This window comes from Ostrinia furnacalis, unplaced genomic scaffold (assembly GCF_004193835.3).
Source record: "Ostrinia furnacalis isolate ACB-3 unplaced genomic scaffold, ASM419383v2 OfSCF1172, whole genome shotgun sequence".
NCBI classification, from domain to species: Eukaryota; Metazoa; Arthropoda; class Insecta; order Lepidoptera; family Crambidae; genus Ostrinia; species Ostrinia furnacalis.
This window is the reverse complement of record NW_021131411.1, coordinates 1,254,710-1,272,791: the sequence shown is the minus strand read 5'-3', so window position 1 is coordinate 1,272,791 and position 18,082 is coordinate 1,254,710. Positions and strand designations below refer to the sequence as shown.

At 35.7% G+C, this 18,082-nt stretch overlaps 1 protein-coding gene across 4 annotated transcripts in view; it reads left to right on the top strand.

Annotated features, from left to right (window-relative positions):
- LOC114351758 (uncharacterized) overlaps window positions 1-18,082 on the top strand; it is a 77,776-nt gene that overhangs the window by 47,013 nt on the left and 12,681 nt on the right. The window contains exons 1-3 of one of the 4 annotated variants that reach the window (XM_028303068.1): window positions 7,844-8,005; window positions 12,729-13,456; window positions 16,859-17,009. The exons of 2 other annotated variants lie outside the window; for them this stretch is intronic. In XM_028303068.1, the coding sequence (XP_028158869.1) occupies window positions 12,896-13,456; window positions 16,859-17,009 (712 nt within the window). In that variant the 5' untranslated portion in view covers window positions 7,844-8,005; window positions 12,729-12,895. Of the gene's footprint in view, window positions 1-7,843; window positions 8,006-12,728; window positions 13,457-16,858; window positions 17,010-18,082 lie in introns of those variants that run through there. One more of the 4 variants, XM_028303070.1, reaches the window with a different exon arrangement.

The window sequence follows — 18,082 nt, the reverse complement described above, 5'->3', positions numbered from 1 at the left end:
ATACAGTCTAGAATGGTACATATCTGCCCTGTACGTGCCTATTCACTCTCGCCTTGAAAAGACCCGGATTGTAGTCTTCGGGAAAGAAAGACCTGATTTGATACATGTACAATTTATTTATTTTTCAGGAAACATACAGTTACAATACTATTTAACTTACTATGATTCTATTTAGAATTTAGATTGTTGTTTTACAAATGAATGCGGTTAACTGTGTTCTTTCACAAACTTTACCTTCTACTCTACAAGACTTACACAAAATTAGCCGGCACTTGTGGTATGTCTGAGAGCATTCTTATTGCTTAGGTCTCATTGCGCTGTCTGTCTTACAGGCTATTTACATGCGAAAGCCTTATTGTTGTGCACTTTCGCAATAGTCAAAGAAACACACAACTCCGGCAATTTGTTTTCCAGATATGTACCTAATTACGGATTGAGCAAAAATCTCTTTCGCTCTTAACTTATTGGGAACTGAATCGTTTCGCAAGTGAAATATTTTATCAGTAGATCTCAGTTAAGTAAAGCAAGTAAGCTTCATTTGTAAGCAATAGAGCATCAATATTTATCTCTTTGATATCATTGCAAACGCCGACTCTATGAATATGGATTGATTAGTCTTGAAAAGAAGCACAGTGATTTATTTAGTGCCTACAGGTAGATATGCACACAATGATGACACAACTAAGTTGAATGAAATAAACACGCAATTGATTTATGTCTGTATTAGTTTAATCAGTTTCAGTAAAGTGTGTTGTAGAAAATCCATACAAAATTATCAGATACCATTAAACGTTATTGAATGTAGGTATATTTTTATTAGAACAGTTGTAAATTAAATTAATTTATGATTTTCAATAACATTATCAATGCAAAAAGAACATTACAAATAAACAATCGAATTACGTAAAAAAATATTTGAGCATTGTAAGCCGTAGTATTTGTGGTTATAATGATGATTGCCGGGATAATGAGCCACTTAACGGTGACCTCTGGAGGCTTCAAATAACATATTTGTGCAAGTTATTTGTGTGAAGCTTTACTTCGCACTGGGACTGCGCTGGCGCATGTCAGGGTCTGAGCATGTTGCAACGAGAAGTGCTAGGCTGCTCCTCAAGTCTCGAGCCTTGTGATTGTATTCAAGTTGACATTTTGAGAGCTACGCCTTCCAAGCTAAATAAAGGCTAAGCACGTTAAACCAAAACATATAAGGCTAAGCTTTCGGAGGTCTTAGGTAATACCATTATACTTATGTGAAAAATGGCGACTAAGATCAGGATTAAAATCAATTATTCGCAGAATGATACATGATAATATCTACCAGGTATTGTGGTCTATAACTTACTCGTACCTAATTAGAGATATAGAGATATGAGCAGATGTGCATCAGAAGATATTACAAGAATTTGCATGATAGGCCTTTACATTTAGCAACTATTTTATAATGACTTCTTTTGGTGGACACTGCCAGAAAACTAGTTCAGAGCTCCTGAATGTCAGATCGATTACTTCAATGTTTGTTGATCATGATTCATACGTTTAAAACTTGAACTTTAAATAACTACATGTAGATCACCGTGATACCTAGCTACACAATGTCAATAGGTATCATGATTTATAATATGACCGCATGCGCACAGGTATTTACATAATGCGGTTAACCAGATAATATTCAGTGTTGACACTTCAGGTGAAGGTTAAGCAGCTTATTAGACGATTTTGACAGATAATCTCGTTAAAGTGGATTTGCGCAGCTATTTAGAGAACAAACGAAATGTTACAGAGGCTGTTTAGTTTAGAGAGTCCATTTATGGTGTGCTATTACTAGCATGTAAGCATGCAACCTTTTTGTAAATAAGATTTATCTGCAGCAGTGTATTCGAATGGTTAGGTAAATGTTAATTCCTTACATTCAGCTATCATAAAATACAATGTTTATTTTTCTTCCGGCGTCAGTTTAACTAATTGATAAGAGCATTTAGAGGACGAGGCATCATTCCATTTATTTGAAGAGGCCAATTTCGAGTGGAAGTGATTCCGTATATGTAATTAAACTTTATTTCGCTGTCGTTAAAATTAATAATTGCTCGCGTTTATGGATTAAGTCTACTAACCGGATGTGCGGGACACGTTGACCTCATACATCAACGAGAATCATATTATGCTCTCGTTATTTTATTGAATCACGATCCGCGGCTCATGCAAACTAGCGCCGCTCCGTGACTTGCCACTTCAAAGATCGGTGGCTGTAATGAAATCACCTATGCTACCATCCAAACGAGATGCGATGACGAAACTGGAAAAGATAAAAATGTAATCAAATAAAAAGAAAAAATGAAGACGTGACCTATAGCTAGCTTTTCGAAATATATTGCTATGTGCTGACAGAGGTTCAATTGCGTTACGCTTTTTGCAACACTTATATTTAAAATAGTAAAGGTATGATCCCTCATAATTTGAAGTGCTTTCAGATGTGTTTATACAGATAATGTCATGCTCTCAGTCTGTAGTTACACATGCATCAATAAAAGCGGTGAATGCAGTAATCGATAATGATTCCAATTGTGCTGCAGGCGTTTGATCTCACGGCAATGCATGACTTCACTTAGGTTTACAAATGCTATTGCAAAATTCAGGCACCGCCGTAAATAGCTTTTGAAAATAATATCTGAAGTATTTAGTTTTTAATGTGTTTCAGGTTCCCAATACTCTTTTCACTTTGGTTGTGCATAGTAGGTATATCAAGAGTTTGATTATGCACGTTTTCAATTAGTCTATCTATTATTTAGCATTTTATATTGCACTATATCTAATGGCAAAATAAGCTATAAAGGGATATAAATTCAAAATTACTGTACAATAATCCACGCAAGTCTATTGTTTTCGATTTCTCTCACTACTGTAATATTAGAAGCTCTCGCAACATCTGCGCTTCGAGAACAATATTGTTTACGCCTGGTATTTGATTGTTCCCGTGTATTGGGATCTGACCTAGCAAATATGCGGACGCCTTCGGCATTCCTAATTTCGATACCAAAGTTCAACCTTAACTGAAGAATCCGTGTACAAGGCGCACAGAAATGTCAGACAAAGGTCGTGATGGTTGTGGCTTTTGTCGTACCGTTCGATACTACGATTCACGTTATTAGTATAACCTCGTGACTAGACAAAAGAGATCTATGTGATTAATCTGTCGATTGTATTATAAACTATTCAGTTGCTCTTGAATCGTAAATGGTTTCATTCGAAAAATATGCTTCTAGAATCTATGATAAGCAACATCGATTTAGCCGAACAATTTAATACTTAGTTCCGCTTCTTTCTTACGTTCGCCATCAAAAGTCATTATTATAAAATGAACAGATTAATTTGTGGGCCGAGCCATATAAACCAGATACTCGTGTGAATCTTTCGTGAATACGAGTTAGTTGTAAATTGCAGAAAATTGTATCTTCACGGATAATTCATGATCTATAAACATTACGTGGGGTACGTTTCCTGGGGCTTAGCCATAAATCATCGCTTGCGCAGCTCTTCGTCGCGGCGAGAGATAAGAGCTGCTGCTTCCTATTACGTAACCGCATTCTAGTCCACCACCACCGAATCACTTGTGACTTTTGACATTGTCGTCATTTTATAAGATTTTCGTTTCCGTCTTAATTGGAATTCGGTGCTGTTTAGCATCGCGGAATGGGAGTGACACATCGATTATGATAATTTTGTTACTACAGCGAATCAATATTGACTCTGCGCGAGCGTCTCCAATAGATAAGCAAATGGCTTTGTAATAATCATCCAATTAGCCATTTCACGTGCGTTTTAGATACTTCTGTCATAACATTGACGTAATATTTGATTTTGTTATAAAGTTCATCCATTTTAAAGCTAATAATGAGCCATCAATAAAAATAAGATGAAAGCTTAAGATCTTTTATGATGAATTTTTACAAGCCGTAACGACTTGCTTGCGAAATAAATAATCATTCGACTGCACCTAATTAACAATAAATATTCATGGATTTATAGCGATGGTCTTGTAGAGGTCGTGGCCGTTGCTCTTTGACAGGCCATTCTGGACAATTAGGTAACTTTTGGCACAGCTATGTAACGGTATTAAGTATGGTCTAGATTTTGTTTTGGGCTCCTTCGTAAATAGAAAAATATGCAAATTCATGAGCGTCACTAAATATAGTTTTTACGGGGTCTATTAAAGTAAGCCTTATTTGTTTATTATCTGACCAATTATATCTTCTACGAGGTAAAGATTCCATCTCTACTTTCACGGTCCGTGATTATGGGTTAACGTGTTTCTTGTGAACTACTGGAGACTTAACAGGTGAACCTACATTACTGTGTTTTAGTACCTTATCAGTTATCAGTGACTTAATTTGATGGTTTAGGTCCAGCAGTGGACTGCCATAGACTAAAATGATGATAAATTGTGTCAAAATACGTTACGTTCTAAAGAAAACTCACTTAACTTTGTGAAAATAAGTTTTACATATTCTGTGCATTAACCCAAAGTCAGTAAGTTTCAGATCTAGTTAAGTTAAATATTATTGACTTATGAAAAACCCAAACGACAGACATGGCCTCAGGCTGTTAATATTCGATATCAGTAATCAGCGTGAGAGTTATAAATGGCCGCAATTAATATATCTCACGCGGACCGGTCGCAGGTTCGAAGCTGATGTATGCACGTCGGTGCTAGATTAGACGCTATAAAACTATAATTCACAAGATGAATGATTGCAGGTCGAATATTAATTTTATGATTGAATTGGTATATTTCATAATCTGTTTAGGCATTTATCTGAGAATAGCATTGAGTAATTAATGGATGACAATAGTATAATTATCAATTTTACGCTCTTAAGGAATGGATTATAAAAAAATTGGATAAATTAGTTTTTACAACAAGTTGTTTGACGCACAATTTAACATAATTATAGATGAATATCAAATAGAAATCTTTAGCGATGTACCAAATTTTTAGAGTATACGATGATGGCTAAGGAAATAAATAAATTTTATCATAAAAATATATTTTATAGGTTTAAATAACAATTTTGCTTTATAATAAATAACCGATGTATGTAATCAATATTAATATTTGAAATTCGACACGTATTTTTATGAAATATTGGTTATAATTATAAATATTACGTGGATTGTTCTCGATGCATAAGCGCAAACGAGCCTCGTATGTGTTACGCAATCTGAGCGGACGAATGAGAACATTTACGCTAATTATCGACTTTATCCTATTGTTCGATTAACTGGTTGGTTATAATGTGAGGTTTATAATAAAGTTATTTGTAAATAATGTCTTCACTGTGGGTAGAGGTATGCTTGAATTAGGAAAATAACATGTGAGCAAAGTGGCGTATAGCGCTTACAAACTATGTTTAGAATATGTATTTATAGTTAATCAGTTGAGTTTAGTTATATTTCTTGTTTTAAAGGGTTTTAAATTGCAATAATTAAGAATGCAAATCTCGTAGCGCACACCGCTAACGCGTTGATGTCTTTTGTATGAACTCGCCAAATCAGTCAAATTGTACACTAATGTAACTAGTACACATTTTGTTTTATGTAAATAATCCAAATCCATCATTAATTTTGATTTTACGTCGTTAAGTTTTGAGAAAATGGAAAATGATCATAAATTACAACATTGCGTACTACAATCAATTTATTTTTTATTTTTAAGTGGATTATTATATTATATTTTATTCAGATATTACATGCTGTACATCCGAATTCCATTAAGACATTTTTGCGTAACATAATCTAAGAGATTGCTACGATTGTTCTCATTTTTATGAAACTGCTACCTACTTATTTGAACTGAACGTAATCATACCTTTACAAAAATGATGAACGTTAGGCCAAAGGTTACAGAGGCTCCAGTTTTTGCTGCTCGTGTGACCTTTGCATTAAATTTTGACCTGTACTACTACATATTATGAAATCAAGTTCACAAGATTATAATTAGTATTTGCAATAGAGTATTCGGTCAGTTAATTACAAACGATAATTGAAACCGATGTTTTTTTTAAAATACTTTCATAATACGTTAACTTATTGATATTACCTAAACTCTAGATGCAATTCTATTTTTAGATCTATTTTACAATTTTCACTCTTCTCTATTTTTATTTATTTTCTTTAATTGAAAAATATACAGCTTATCTTTGGTAAAAAAATGTTATCATTTCTTTTTATGCAATGACTGCCGTCATCAATGGTGGACGTTAAGTACTTTTATTTCGAGGTAGACACTGCATACGTCTACTAATACATACGTCTAGAACATTTCCCCAAACACATTCCAGTAATTACAGGACAAAAACAATATGACTAACATTGCAAATATTTGTGGGAACTATATGGCCTTCTCATTCCGTTCCTAATTTTATTTAGACAAGACCACGCGGAACATGGCTCACAGGTGCACGAACAACTTGTAGGCAAATTCCATTAGGCTAATGGAGTCTATTACCGTGCCATGTTATTAGAAAAACCTCTTTGAATGACATAAATAGAACTCACGTATGATTTACTCGGTGAGAATGCTAACGGCAATGCAATCAATCGCAGAAAGGGTTGCGGTAAGAAAAGATACAGTGCTGTAATATTTCCTCAGAGTTATTATGGTAAGCCAGAATAATTAACGAATTGGATTTACATCGGAAAATGTAAAGGTAAATAGGCGGACTTTACATCAAGATCAAGAAGGTACGAGTATTGTCATTAAAATTTCTTCATTATTCCATACTAAAATAGCCTTATCCCCTAGCCCCACGCACAAATAGCCTCATCATACACCATAATCAATCATTCATGGAATTTTTCAGTTACCCCATTGTTAGAAGTAATTACCGATAGTGTCTGTTACGCTAAACGGTCAGCAATCGTTCGCTACCAAACACGTCATTGTATGATGTTTACGGTGGCAAAGGTTAAGTCACGGTAGAAATTATCACCTACCAATCAATTTATAAATCTTTGTGATCAATAGAAGTGCACTATCTATTGCGTTTCAACATTCTTAACGCAATGGACGTACGCTGGGAATTGGTGCGCGAGGTGTCTTCTCAATTAAACGGCTCGTTCATAATCTTTCTCGTTGCACATCACTTGCGTAACAAATGTCAGATGACTTCCTACAAATGAAGATGCATTGACTGCTAACGCGCAACGTAACGTATATCCAACCAAGAATATCTCTGTACGTTTGTGAAGAGTTATCACTATTAATTAGTTAATTAAATTAAAAAAATGCATTAGCAATCTGAAGTAAGCATTATATAAAATATTACTTATGATCGAATTTGATATAACAATTATTTCATTTATTGCTTCAATTAGTGCACGAAGGAAGTGCAATGAGCTCGGATGCCTGTCAACGCGTTGATGAACAAAAGAAAGTACCGTTTATATTTTCTGTGATATAAAAAAATAATTTTCTACTAGTTGTGTGTTTCACAAGAGTATAAACATCCAAGACAATTTCACGTGTTAGTCTTATATCGCCTCATACATATAAAGCTTTTTGTGTACGAATAATTATGAACTATGAATTTGAATAAAGTTCCGAAGGTCGCACATTATGCGAGATATCTTTATTGTAAGGTGCGTTAAATAAATCTCGTTAATTGCTTTTCCAAGGATGTCGGTTGACGTGATAATTAATACTCAAATTTCCCGTCCATTGCTTCACAATTGTTTTCTAAGTCAGTGGGTAAGTCGCCGGAATTATCTTGTATCTTCCATATTATAATAGTTGCGTAAAGCGAAGTTTCCACGGTGGTTGTCGACAATGCGGGTGGTGCAACGATGGCGTCGGTGGCTCAGTCGCACGCGCCGCCTTGCACTGTCAACTCCTCATGCTTCAATTGTGATCTGAGCTGTGTTGATACGCGCGTGTGCATTTGTTGTGCTCTAAACTCTAATTCAGTTCTTACAACTGAGGGGACATTTGTGCAGTGCTGTGTTGTTTACGGTAACCTCCATGCGGATTGTTTGTTTACGACGTCAAGGCCGAAATAACCGTCTAACTAACACCATTCGTGAAGACGTTTATTAATTAACTGCTATTTATTTTCTATTGTACATATGAGACGAGCGGTATGAGCAGCGGAGTTATTATGAAATTTGTTAACGTCCCATAATAACAGAGTAGGCGGGCGGCCTTTAAGGCTGTAGGCGCCGAGGGCGGGCGGTGCGCGTTGCCTAAATGCGTTAAGTCGTAATTAACTTTGAAGGTCTATTTACATTGTTTTTTGGTTAGTTATTTGATTTTAGTGATGGGAAGAACTTGTTTATATATTTTATGAGTTTATCTCTTAGATTATTAGGAATATTCGATAATATTGAAACTTACGAGTATAATAGAAACTTCGAAATATTCGTTCCGTTATTAAATTAATTATCTAAATAAGAATAAAATTATGAATAAACTAGAAATATTTGTGTTTATCGGTTTTTTTACTGCATCGTGTTTATAATAATTTTAATAATAATACCTACCTATACGAGTATAATTACGTAACACATACTAATGTGGCGGACACGTACGTGTGCCCGTTAAATTAATAATTGATTGTCTATTAGTAAATAACTCCCGTTTAATTGTTCGGAGTCATCGACCGCCCAGCGATTTCTCCTCAAACCCATCCACTGCAAACTAACGGTCAATTGATGCTAATACTAACGTGTCACAGTTCAATGCTCTATTAACTCACTATGCATCAATTAATGATACGCAAATTGCACTTGCGCCAACTGGTGCGCTACCCCTTTCGCTGCACCAACGTTGGCCCCAATGACTGCAGATGCGATTATGCGTAGGAAATTCCACATGCAGAGATTTGCACCAACATTTGCCAAACGTTCACAGTCTTGTTATAAATTAAAACGTTATTTTTCCAGTTGGCGAAAGTGAATCCATTAAATTTTAATTGAGTAACTAATACCTAGTTTTCTAAAAAAGCGAACTAAGAAACCGAGTAATGTTTTCATACTTTTTTCCATGAAAACTGCAGTATAATTTTAAAATGTTTTGCAAACTCCTAATTAATATTAAAATCTCGAGATATGCACACAAAGCAATTTAAATTATTACAGCTAAATTCATTAAAACAACAGCACAGCTGTTAATTGTTTGCAAATACAATTGAGCTTAGATTTTCCCAACAGTGCACACTTATTGTGCTTTATTTTAATGTTCTATTCTCACACGATGAGACTGATTTTTGTTTGCATTGAGGACAATAATATGATCAGTAAATAAACATTGTTGAGGTCAAGTAGGTATTGTTTATTCAAGAGATTAATAACAAAATCGCATCATGATTTTTAGTTTTTTTTAGGAACTAGCTTTCCGCCCGCGGCTTCGACCGGGGTTGTCTCGGAAATTATTCGAATTTTCCTCGCCATAAAAACCGTCCTTGGACTTCAACGAACATTAAAAAATGGTAAAATTGGTTCAGGCGTTGTTGAGTTATGCGCTTACCAACACATTTTGCGATTCATTTTTATATTATAGATTATTCCAATATTATGCCTAATAAATCATTTAGGTTTGCTTGTCAGTGCCGATTTACGGCCAATAACATTTGCCAAAGGTTGGCCACGAATGCCGCGATGGGGCAGTGCTTGCGGCCGCCGTGCTCGCTAGCTCGAGACCACGTTACCGTAGTCTCAATGGATCCCGCTACGCGTTATAGACTGCTCAACGCCTGCGCACATGATGCGTAGTCCGTTACGCTTCAAACCGTATACATATTAATTGACGACGTTTATTTTTGTTTACTATTGCAAATGTTCGTTATTTGTCTCTGGTTTATGTTAGATATTATTTTGAATATACGTAAGTAATCGATGGGAATACTGAAGTATTTAATTAAAATAATTTACAATAATAAAAGCTTTATACTTGGTAATAATTGGCAAGCCCAACCTTAGTTTTGTCTATTAAATTCCTTCGTATTCAATAGACACAAGGTTCATTAATACCTGTTTTAAATGATGTATGAACATATCGGTTTGCACTTTGATAAATTATCTTGTACTTAAAGCGGCTTGCAAATTAGATAAATCTCATGCAAGTATTAAGATGAATGGAGTCAGATCTTAAGACGATGAATCACTCAATACAAGCCTTTTTCATGTCGAAACACTTGTTAATAGCTCACTCAGCCCCTTATCAATGCAATATGTAGGTACTTTAATCAGATTCAAAGGAATTTGTGTCATAATAACAAAGATAGTATTGATTGATTGTAGTTAGCGTGTTATCGTAAAATATTACGCTGAAAAAGCATAGAATCTGCAGGTGCATTCGTTATACGAGTATGCGGAGTCAGTTAATGTGTAGGCAAAATGGAAAATTTTACTTAGGTACATTACGGGGTTGTGATCCTTTAACCAAGTTCTACGTATACATATTTTGGAGAGTACTTCACCAAGAATTTTATCGGTGTAAAGTGGCTTCTAACAATTTAATACTATTCTAAAATGTAAAATCAAGTGTTACACTTTTAATACTACAACATTTTAGACAGGCTCATGGTTACAGCGTTACAGTTTAGCTGGTTTAGCTTTTATGCTATTTTCTTATACTGTCTTAATGTCTAACAATCCAAGCCAATCATTAATGTAAAATTGGGTCACAGATTTGCCGATAACTTGAAGATGAACTTTAAACCAGGGTTCGACGATGCATTACTACAATGTGTTGCGAAACTTAATTCTCCATAGATCAAGGACGGGCATAATGGATACCGCAGGTAGTGGTGCGAGCAATTATCCGAATCACTGCCTAGGCTTTCATAATTATAGGGATCAGATGAATAAATTTTGCAGACTGCAAGCATTTATTTTATGATATTGGTGAACTATCACGGAGATAATTGTGAAAATGCGTTTGGCATTGGTCTGCCATTATGATGAGCTTATTCAGAGAAAATAATGTTTGTGATAGTGTAATCTACGCGTATGTAGGCTTTTCACGTGTTTTTATTTAAATTTAATCAAAATTTGTTAAAATAACTATTGTTATTGCCATGTTAAGTCCTAAAAGCTATATAACTAGATATGCTGCAAAAACGCCATTTTTAGGGTTCCGTAGTCCTGACAAGGAACCCTTATGAAAATATAGAAGGAGACACGAATGCGTCCCACAAAAACATATTGCTTCATTGCCTAATGAAAGTCGCTGTAAAAGCACAAGATAGTTTGATAACATAGCTCATTAGGTAAAGGAAAAAAATACAAAACCTGTTTCCTAGTCTCACATTAGTCCTACATAAAGCTATATACGATACGATAATATCATTTGGCGAGAACAAAATAGCGTCACCGTACCGACCGGTATTGTGTAACTAGCATATCCAAGTCGGGGACATCATCATTCAGCGACCGCGCGACACATCCTCGAGGAAGCTGTCAGTCGACCCGAGTTATCAGTGCATCATTGCAACGGCACATCTTGCATAAAGATCGTTGCACAATCGGAGCAATTCGCTATCGGTAGAGTTGGGCATTGTGCGGCGTCGCACGCGCTGTGAACGTTCCCGCGCGCGCAAAAAGCTTGGGAACCGTCCGACAATCGGCCGACATAACGCTACGAATGTTATCTCGGGTTTACAACATCGCGCGCGTTCTCATTGCCTGTCTTGGACGGCCTATTTCGCAATCTCGTAAACAAATAAGGCCTTTGTCTCCAGAGTATCCTGATTCAATGCCAATTAACTTTGTATGTTACATACGTCCGAATTATAAAATAACACATCTATATACAGTAGGACGCCGATTATCCGAACGCCGATTAACCGAATCGCCAATTATCCGAATCGGTCCTAAGCGTAATATAAAAATTTAAAACCAAGTAATTTTTGTTTTGTATTGGTGTAACAAGTTGGAACTCGCAGGAGTCTACATATATTTCAACTGAGCGTTATTGTAGAGCTGTAAACACAGTTATTAAAGTTTATTCTATGTGTGACAGTTCGTTTTTAACATGCTTTTTCTTTATTACCTGTATATGTCCGATTATCCGAATTTTCGATTATCCGAATCGACCCCGGTCCCAATTAATTCGGATAATCGGCGTTCTACTGTATATAAAAGAAAGTCGTGTTAGTTACTCCACTTATAACTCAAGAACGGCTGAACCGATTTAGCTGAAAATTGTCAGGGAGGTAGTATAGAGCCAGGAGAAGGACATAGGATACTTTTTATCCCGTTCGAAATAACAAAAAAGTCTGCTTATTTATTGCCATTAAGGCAGAACAAAGTTCGCCGGGTCAGCTAGTTTGACATAAAATACTTCTGCTGAGATCCAGATTGTGCTTGACTTTATCTAAATTGGATGGTTATCGTTTAGGTTCAATCTCAGTTGTGTAACTGAGATGCGAATAATCTCATTAATATTGTGTTAATTAGTTGTGATCGACATTAATTAATTTTCTAATTACCTTGTAACGGCATCTGCTAGATATAGCAGTTGTATTGCTTGTAATACAGTAGTGGCTGACATTAATACAACCTTATTTTGAAAACAATAGGAAATCGTGCTCTACTACGGCTATCCGCTGTGTGTATTCAATGTAAATTGTTAACATTTTACAGCTAAAGAATTTCTTTTCTTCAATTGTAATCACAAACACTGAGTCGTAAACAAACAAACAAACCGCATTCGTAATCGCGCCCCTCATTCACAGTGCTAAGACAGTATCGTTCGAAACTAACATTCAGTTGTGACCTTCCCTTTGATCCTCCCTCCCAAAGTGATTTCCAAATGGAGTGAAGACCGCAAATTTACGACATGTTCGTACGAAATGAAAAATATCGAATAGTATCGCTGTATTGAAAACGAAATAAATTCGAAATGGTCAACGGGAACTATGTTTTGTATGGGGACAGGCCGTCCTCCGAGTCGGAGATCGTGGACGACCATGTCCACGCTAAGACAGCCGAAAGGAAAAACAGAAGAAAAGCGCACAGGACGGCCAATGAGCTGCAGTCCACGCTGAACATGGCTCAGCTGGACAACGAGACTGATTCAATAAAATATGAGAAAAGGATCAAGGAGCCGAGGTTGTTGCGGTACGTGCCGACGACGGATGTGGAGGAGCACTACGTCTCGGATAAATTCGAGACGTACGATTTGAAGCCGGCGAATGAGGAGCGGCCGCGTCGGTATGCGTTTACGAAAAAGCCGAAAAACCCGGCGGACGGTTCGGTGAATTACGCGTATTCTCGGTCCAGTAGTAGCTGCAGCTCGCCGAACGGCAACCTGCCCACGATATCGGAGCACGCGGAGCAGTACGGCACGTACCGCGTGCGGCCCGTGCCCAGCCCCACCGTCGAGGACATCATGTCGGGCTACGAGTCGAAGCTGGACAAATATTTCTCAAAGCCCAGGGAGGTGAAAAAGTTCGCGGCCAAGGTAAGCTACAATGTGAGTTCAGAATCATTATTTAAATTAAGAGAATAGGTACATTTTGTTTTTGTATTTAAAAAATTTATCAAATGTTTGCTTGTAATTTCTTTCACTCTTCATGGAATCTACTTGCGCAAAAAGTTGCGAATTAATGAATGTTAATGGTAGTTTATTGAGAAAAATTCTTCAACGAGTTTAGATTGCGTCTAACAAAAAATTTAGTCATTTACTTCGCACACACTTGTGTAAACAAATAGTTATGCTTAATTAAGCAAAATTGGAGCATTGTTCTTTGGTTGGCTTTCGTAATAGTGACACACTAAAAACAAAATTAATGTATCCACCTGAGTTGTAAATTAAAGATAATTTATCCATAGTAACACAAACAAAAGTCTTTAAATAATTTGTCAAAAGAGAAACGATCCCATTAATGCGTCGCTAATAAGTCCCCAAGCTGTGGCTTGGGGACTTATTAGCGTGCGATAAAATATTGTCGTTGGTGTTGTTAATGTCCAAAAGAGATTAATTCGAGTTGTAAGAGGCATTAATCTAAAAGCGAATGACGATACATTGAGACAGAACTTTTGTCAACTAAGAGAAGGATTACGATGTAATCTTCCGATTGCTTTCTCTACAATTTCAACATAGGACTATGTTATATTTATTTCACTACTCTACATTTTAATCTACGCTCCTATTTATTTATTCATCCTAAACGTTCTTTCGTAAAGCAATTACTTGTTAATAATTTCGCAATTGATTTCGTAGTCGGTACTACATATTACTAGCGTATCACGTCACATATCGCTGTAGTGCAGTTGTAAATATGATTAGGATATGCAGTAGGTACCTATTGCTCAAAGTAAATTACATACAGGGTGGCACTAGTAGCATACAGTGCCTATCTATGAAATAATAAGTAACAAATAATATAGAAAGATACGAGGAATGAGTGATATAACAATAATACGTAACATTTTTGAAATTCTGAATAATTACAGGAACAAAGTACAAAACATTTTTAGAATAATCCACAGAAATTGACTCTACGACTAAAAATGATTCCGTAAGTTTGAGAAGATACATAAATAGCGATAATAGTTACTTACAGCCGTGTGTAATGACACAAAATAGTGTGTTTTCATTTCCAGTTGCGCCGTGGACACTAACTTTAATAATTTATTTTCGATAACTTTCCCAATAAGTACATAACTTTGAACGTGAATCAGGCAGTTAAATTAATCTTTGACATCCTATATGCGCGTACGCTAATTAAAAGCGCCTGTCAAGCCTATCTCACTTTCCGTAGCACGCCCTGCTCGTATGGGGTTAATGCTACACGCACGCGCAACATTCCTAGTACAAGATCCAATTTGTTCCGACGGAGTTAGTGAAAGTGGTATTGGGGAAATGCCTCACTTAGTACATTATAACTCAATGACTTTAGTACAAATATTTCCTTGACGTTTTAGAAGTTCATTTATTTCTTCTTTGATACTTTTAAATGAGTTAAAGTTCCAAACAAACCACATGAAGAGCTTTTTTCTATGTATTTGGTTCTAAATCATTACATGAAGTATTTATATTAGGGTAGTTATTTGTACATTCGTACATTTTTTTCTCCTGATACTTTAAAGCTATATTAAATATTCCTCCACTTTTCCACTGCTGTTAAACTTACTGGACGCTTTACTATTAAAAATTAATAGCTTTATAGAGGTAATTGCATATACATACATATTAGCAAACTCTTGCTACCTACCTTTATTAAGTATATTTGAACATGTTGCAAGCGTCCTTTTATCGATTACTAAAGTCTTTCATAAGACTGTCCTAATTGGAATTATGTATTTTATGTCCTTCGGAGGATTATTACTGCACTGAACGTAAAATGTTTAAATGTATCTTAGTCACAATACCTAATTAAGGATTTAATGTATCATTGCTTCATGTAATGCATTCGATGATAAGATTTCTATTTATTGTACTTTGTAATAAAAAAGTGTTCAAACGTTTCAATGCTCCAAAAAGTATGCATATTTTAGTATATTTTACCAACAGTTAGAAAATAGATTAAGCGAAGGTCTTTGCAATAAACCAAAGTTAAATCGACACTAAAATTATGCATTATAAATTAATACCACCACATTACTCATCACAACATTCGATGGCATAAATCACAATTAATAAAGCAGATCGCTGGTATCATCGCTAGAGACGTCATGTAACAATAGTTATACAACAATAGGGAAGGTGATGTTTGTGTTTGATACGTCAAACATTTTTCTTTATGCAAAAACCTGGAGGGAAGTGCTATACACTCGTTTAAACCTGCATAACTCATCGAGATAGGAATCGGACCTCCACTCCGCATAAATTAACTCACATGTGTACTATAACTCTGAACTATAAACCACACGGTAGCTTTCTTCTACTCAAAACCACTTCAAAATATAAGCTAAGTATAAGAAAAAATATCACGTAAGTATAAGCTGAGAAGATACGTATTTTTGAGGCGTTCGAATTCTTATTCGCATTGGAATTAGCACCAATCTTACAATGGGTGCTAGTTAATTACTCTTTTACAATTACTCTTTAGTCACGAAATATATGGCGGTCGATACCTACTCAAAAACTTTGCAGAATTGCTAGAGATTCGTTACTGATCGGCTTTGTGATTTCGTATGCGATTTTAAAGAATGCTTATAAAATACGTTTGGCATGTGTAAATAAATATTACAAATTATTCATGTGGACGTTTATATTGCTGTTTATGTTAATAGAAAGACGACTATTAAAATACGCCGCATTCCTTTGAAGAATTCATTCTGCTTATTAAGAAAAACTATGTCACATTTTAAACGTATTCTCTTAATACCTTCTCAGAACGAGCCTGATATGTCGCGTTGTTAACTTACGTTGAATTTTTGCCATTTTTGTAATGTAAAGTGTCGATGGTGTTAATTTATTGCCGTAATTACACGTTAATAGCTGTACTGAGATACTAATAAAATAGTCGTTCAGTAGCTGATCGGTAATTTACTTTGCTTATTTCAATGTACCTAGTTGAGTACAGAAAGAAATGTTTTCTATCATTCATATTATGAACTTACTTATGGCAAAAGTTCTGAGTCCATTTGAATGCGTAACTGACCAACTGAATTACAGGCATGTGTAAGTAATTTCCTAGCACTGACCTACGTTTTTGTCCCGAAGCAGTGATAGTGTAATGTCCATAGAATAATAAACGTAAAAATAAATATACCTACTGGTTACGTCAAATTACTGAAACTTACTCGTAGATAAACAAAAAATGTGTGTTTTTCTTTCCCTTCCCCTTTCTATCCCAGTAGATCGATTCTTCATGATTGTTACAAAAATATAAGAAATACTTTTCCTCTTTTACAGGGCTCGCACCCTGACAGCCTATACCGGGTGTCAGCGGGCAGCGGCGTGGGCGCGGGCAAGCTTGCGCGTGCGCTTCGCATCATGCGGTGGCCGGCCGCGCTCATCCTCGTCTGCGTGGCGCTGGCTGTCTTCGTATACTTCTTGATGCCAGGTAAGCATCAACTTGGCTCTTTTTTATCCCCAATGGAAAATCTCGTCTCACCTCATGAAAAATGATGATTAGGCCAGAGTCGTTATAAAATTAACCGAAAATTACGTTGCTTTAGTGATGAATTAGGTGTATAAAATACAAGCAAAATGTCAATTAAAAATACCCTATTCTTCCGAGAAAATGAAACGTGTCTACGAAATAAAAAAGAAGAGATAAGTAGGTAATTAAGTTTTCAGACGCATACTTAAGTGTAGGAATTCTAACGTAGAAAATTTAACTTACAAGAAATTATTAACACTGATTGCAAAAAAAACTACTTTAAAAAATGAAAACTGATTGGATGAACAAGTAAAGGCAAATAGATATCGATTCTCACATATTTCATTCCAGAAACAGTAGTTTCCGAGGCAACAAAACGGCAATAAATCTTATTAGAAGATGTGTTACCAGATTAGAATTGGTTTTCTAAGCAACAGCAAAAAGATCGTAAAATACAGCAAACAAAATTATAAATAAATGTAGGTAATTTATTATCTTCAAATCAGTGAATGTTGTCCAACTTTCACAGCTGTCCTGGGCTTTTTTTTTCAGATCAGTAGTTGACAAGAGATAGCATCGGTGTTATTTCTGTGTAATACGTATTATGCAAGCATAAACAGTTAATTTTAAAATTTAAAGCTTATTTGAGGCATGAAGGATATTACGTCGCCTCATAATGAAATAATTCTGTAATAATCTTGGCGTTCTAATAGCTGCGTTCCAATGTAGTCTAGATTTTCTTTGACAAACAAGTAGGTACGTTTACAGNGGACGTCCTATGGCTGAAATGATGATGATGATGATGAAATGAATACCACCACATTACTCATCACAACATTCGATGGCATAAATCACAATTAATAAAGCAGATCGCTGGTATCATCGCTAGAGACGTCATGTAACAATAGTTATACAACAATAGGGAAGGTGATGTTTGTGTTTGATACGTCAAACATTTTTCTTTATGCAAAAACCTTGAGGGATGTGCTATACACTCGTTTAGACCTGCATAACTCATCGAGATAGGAATCGGA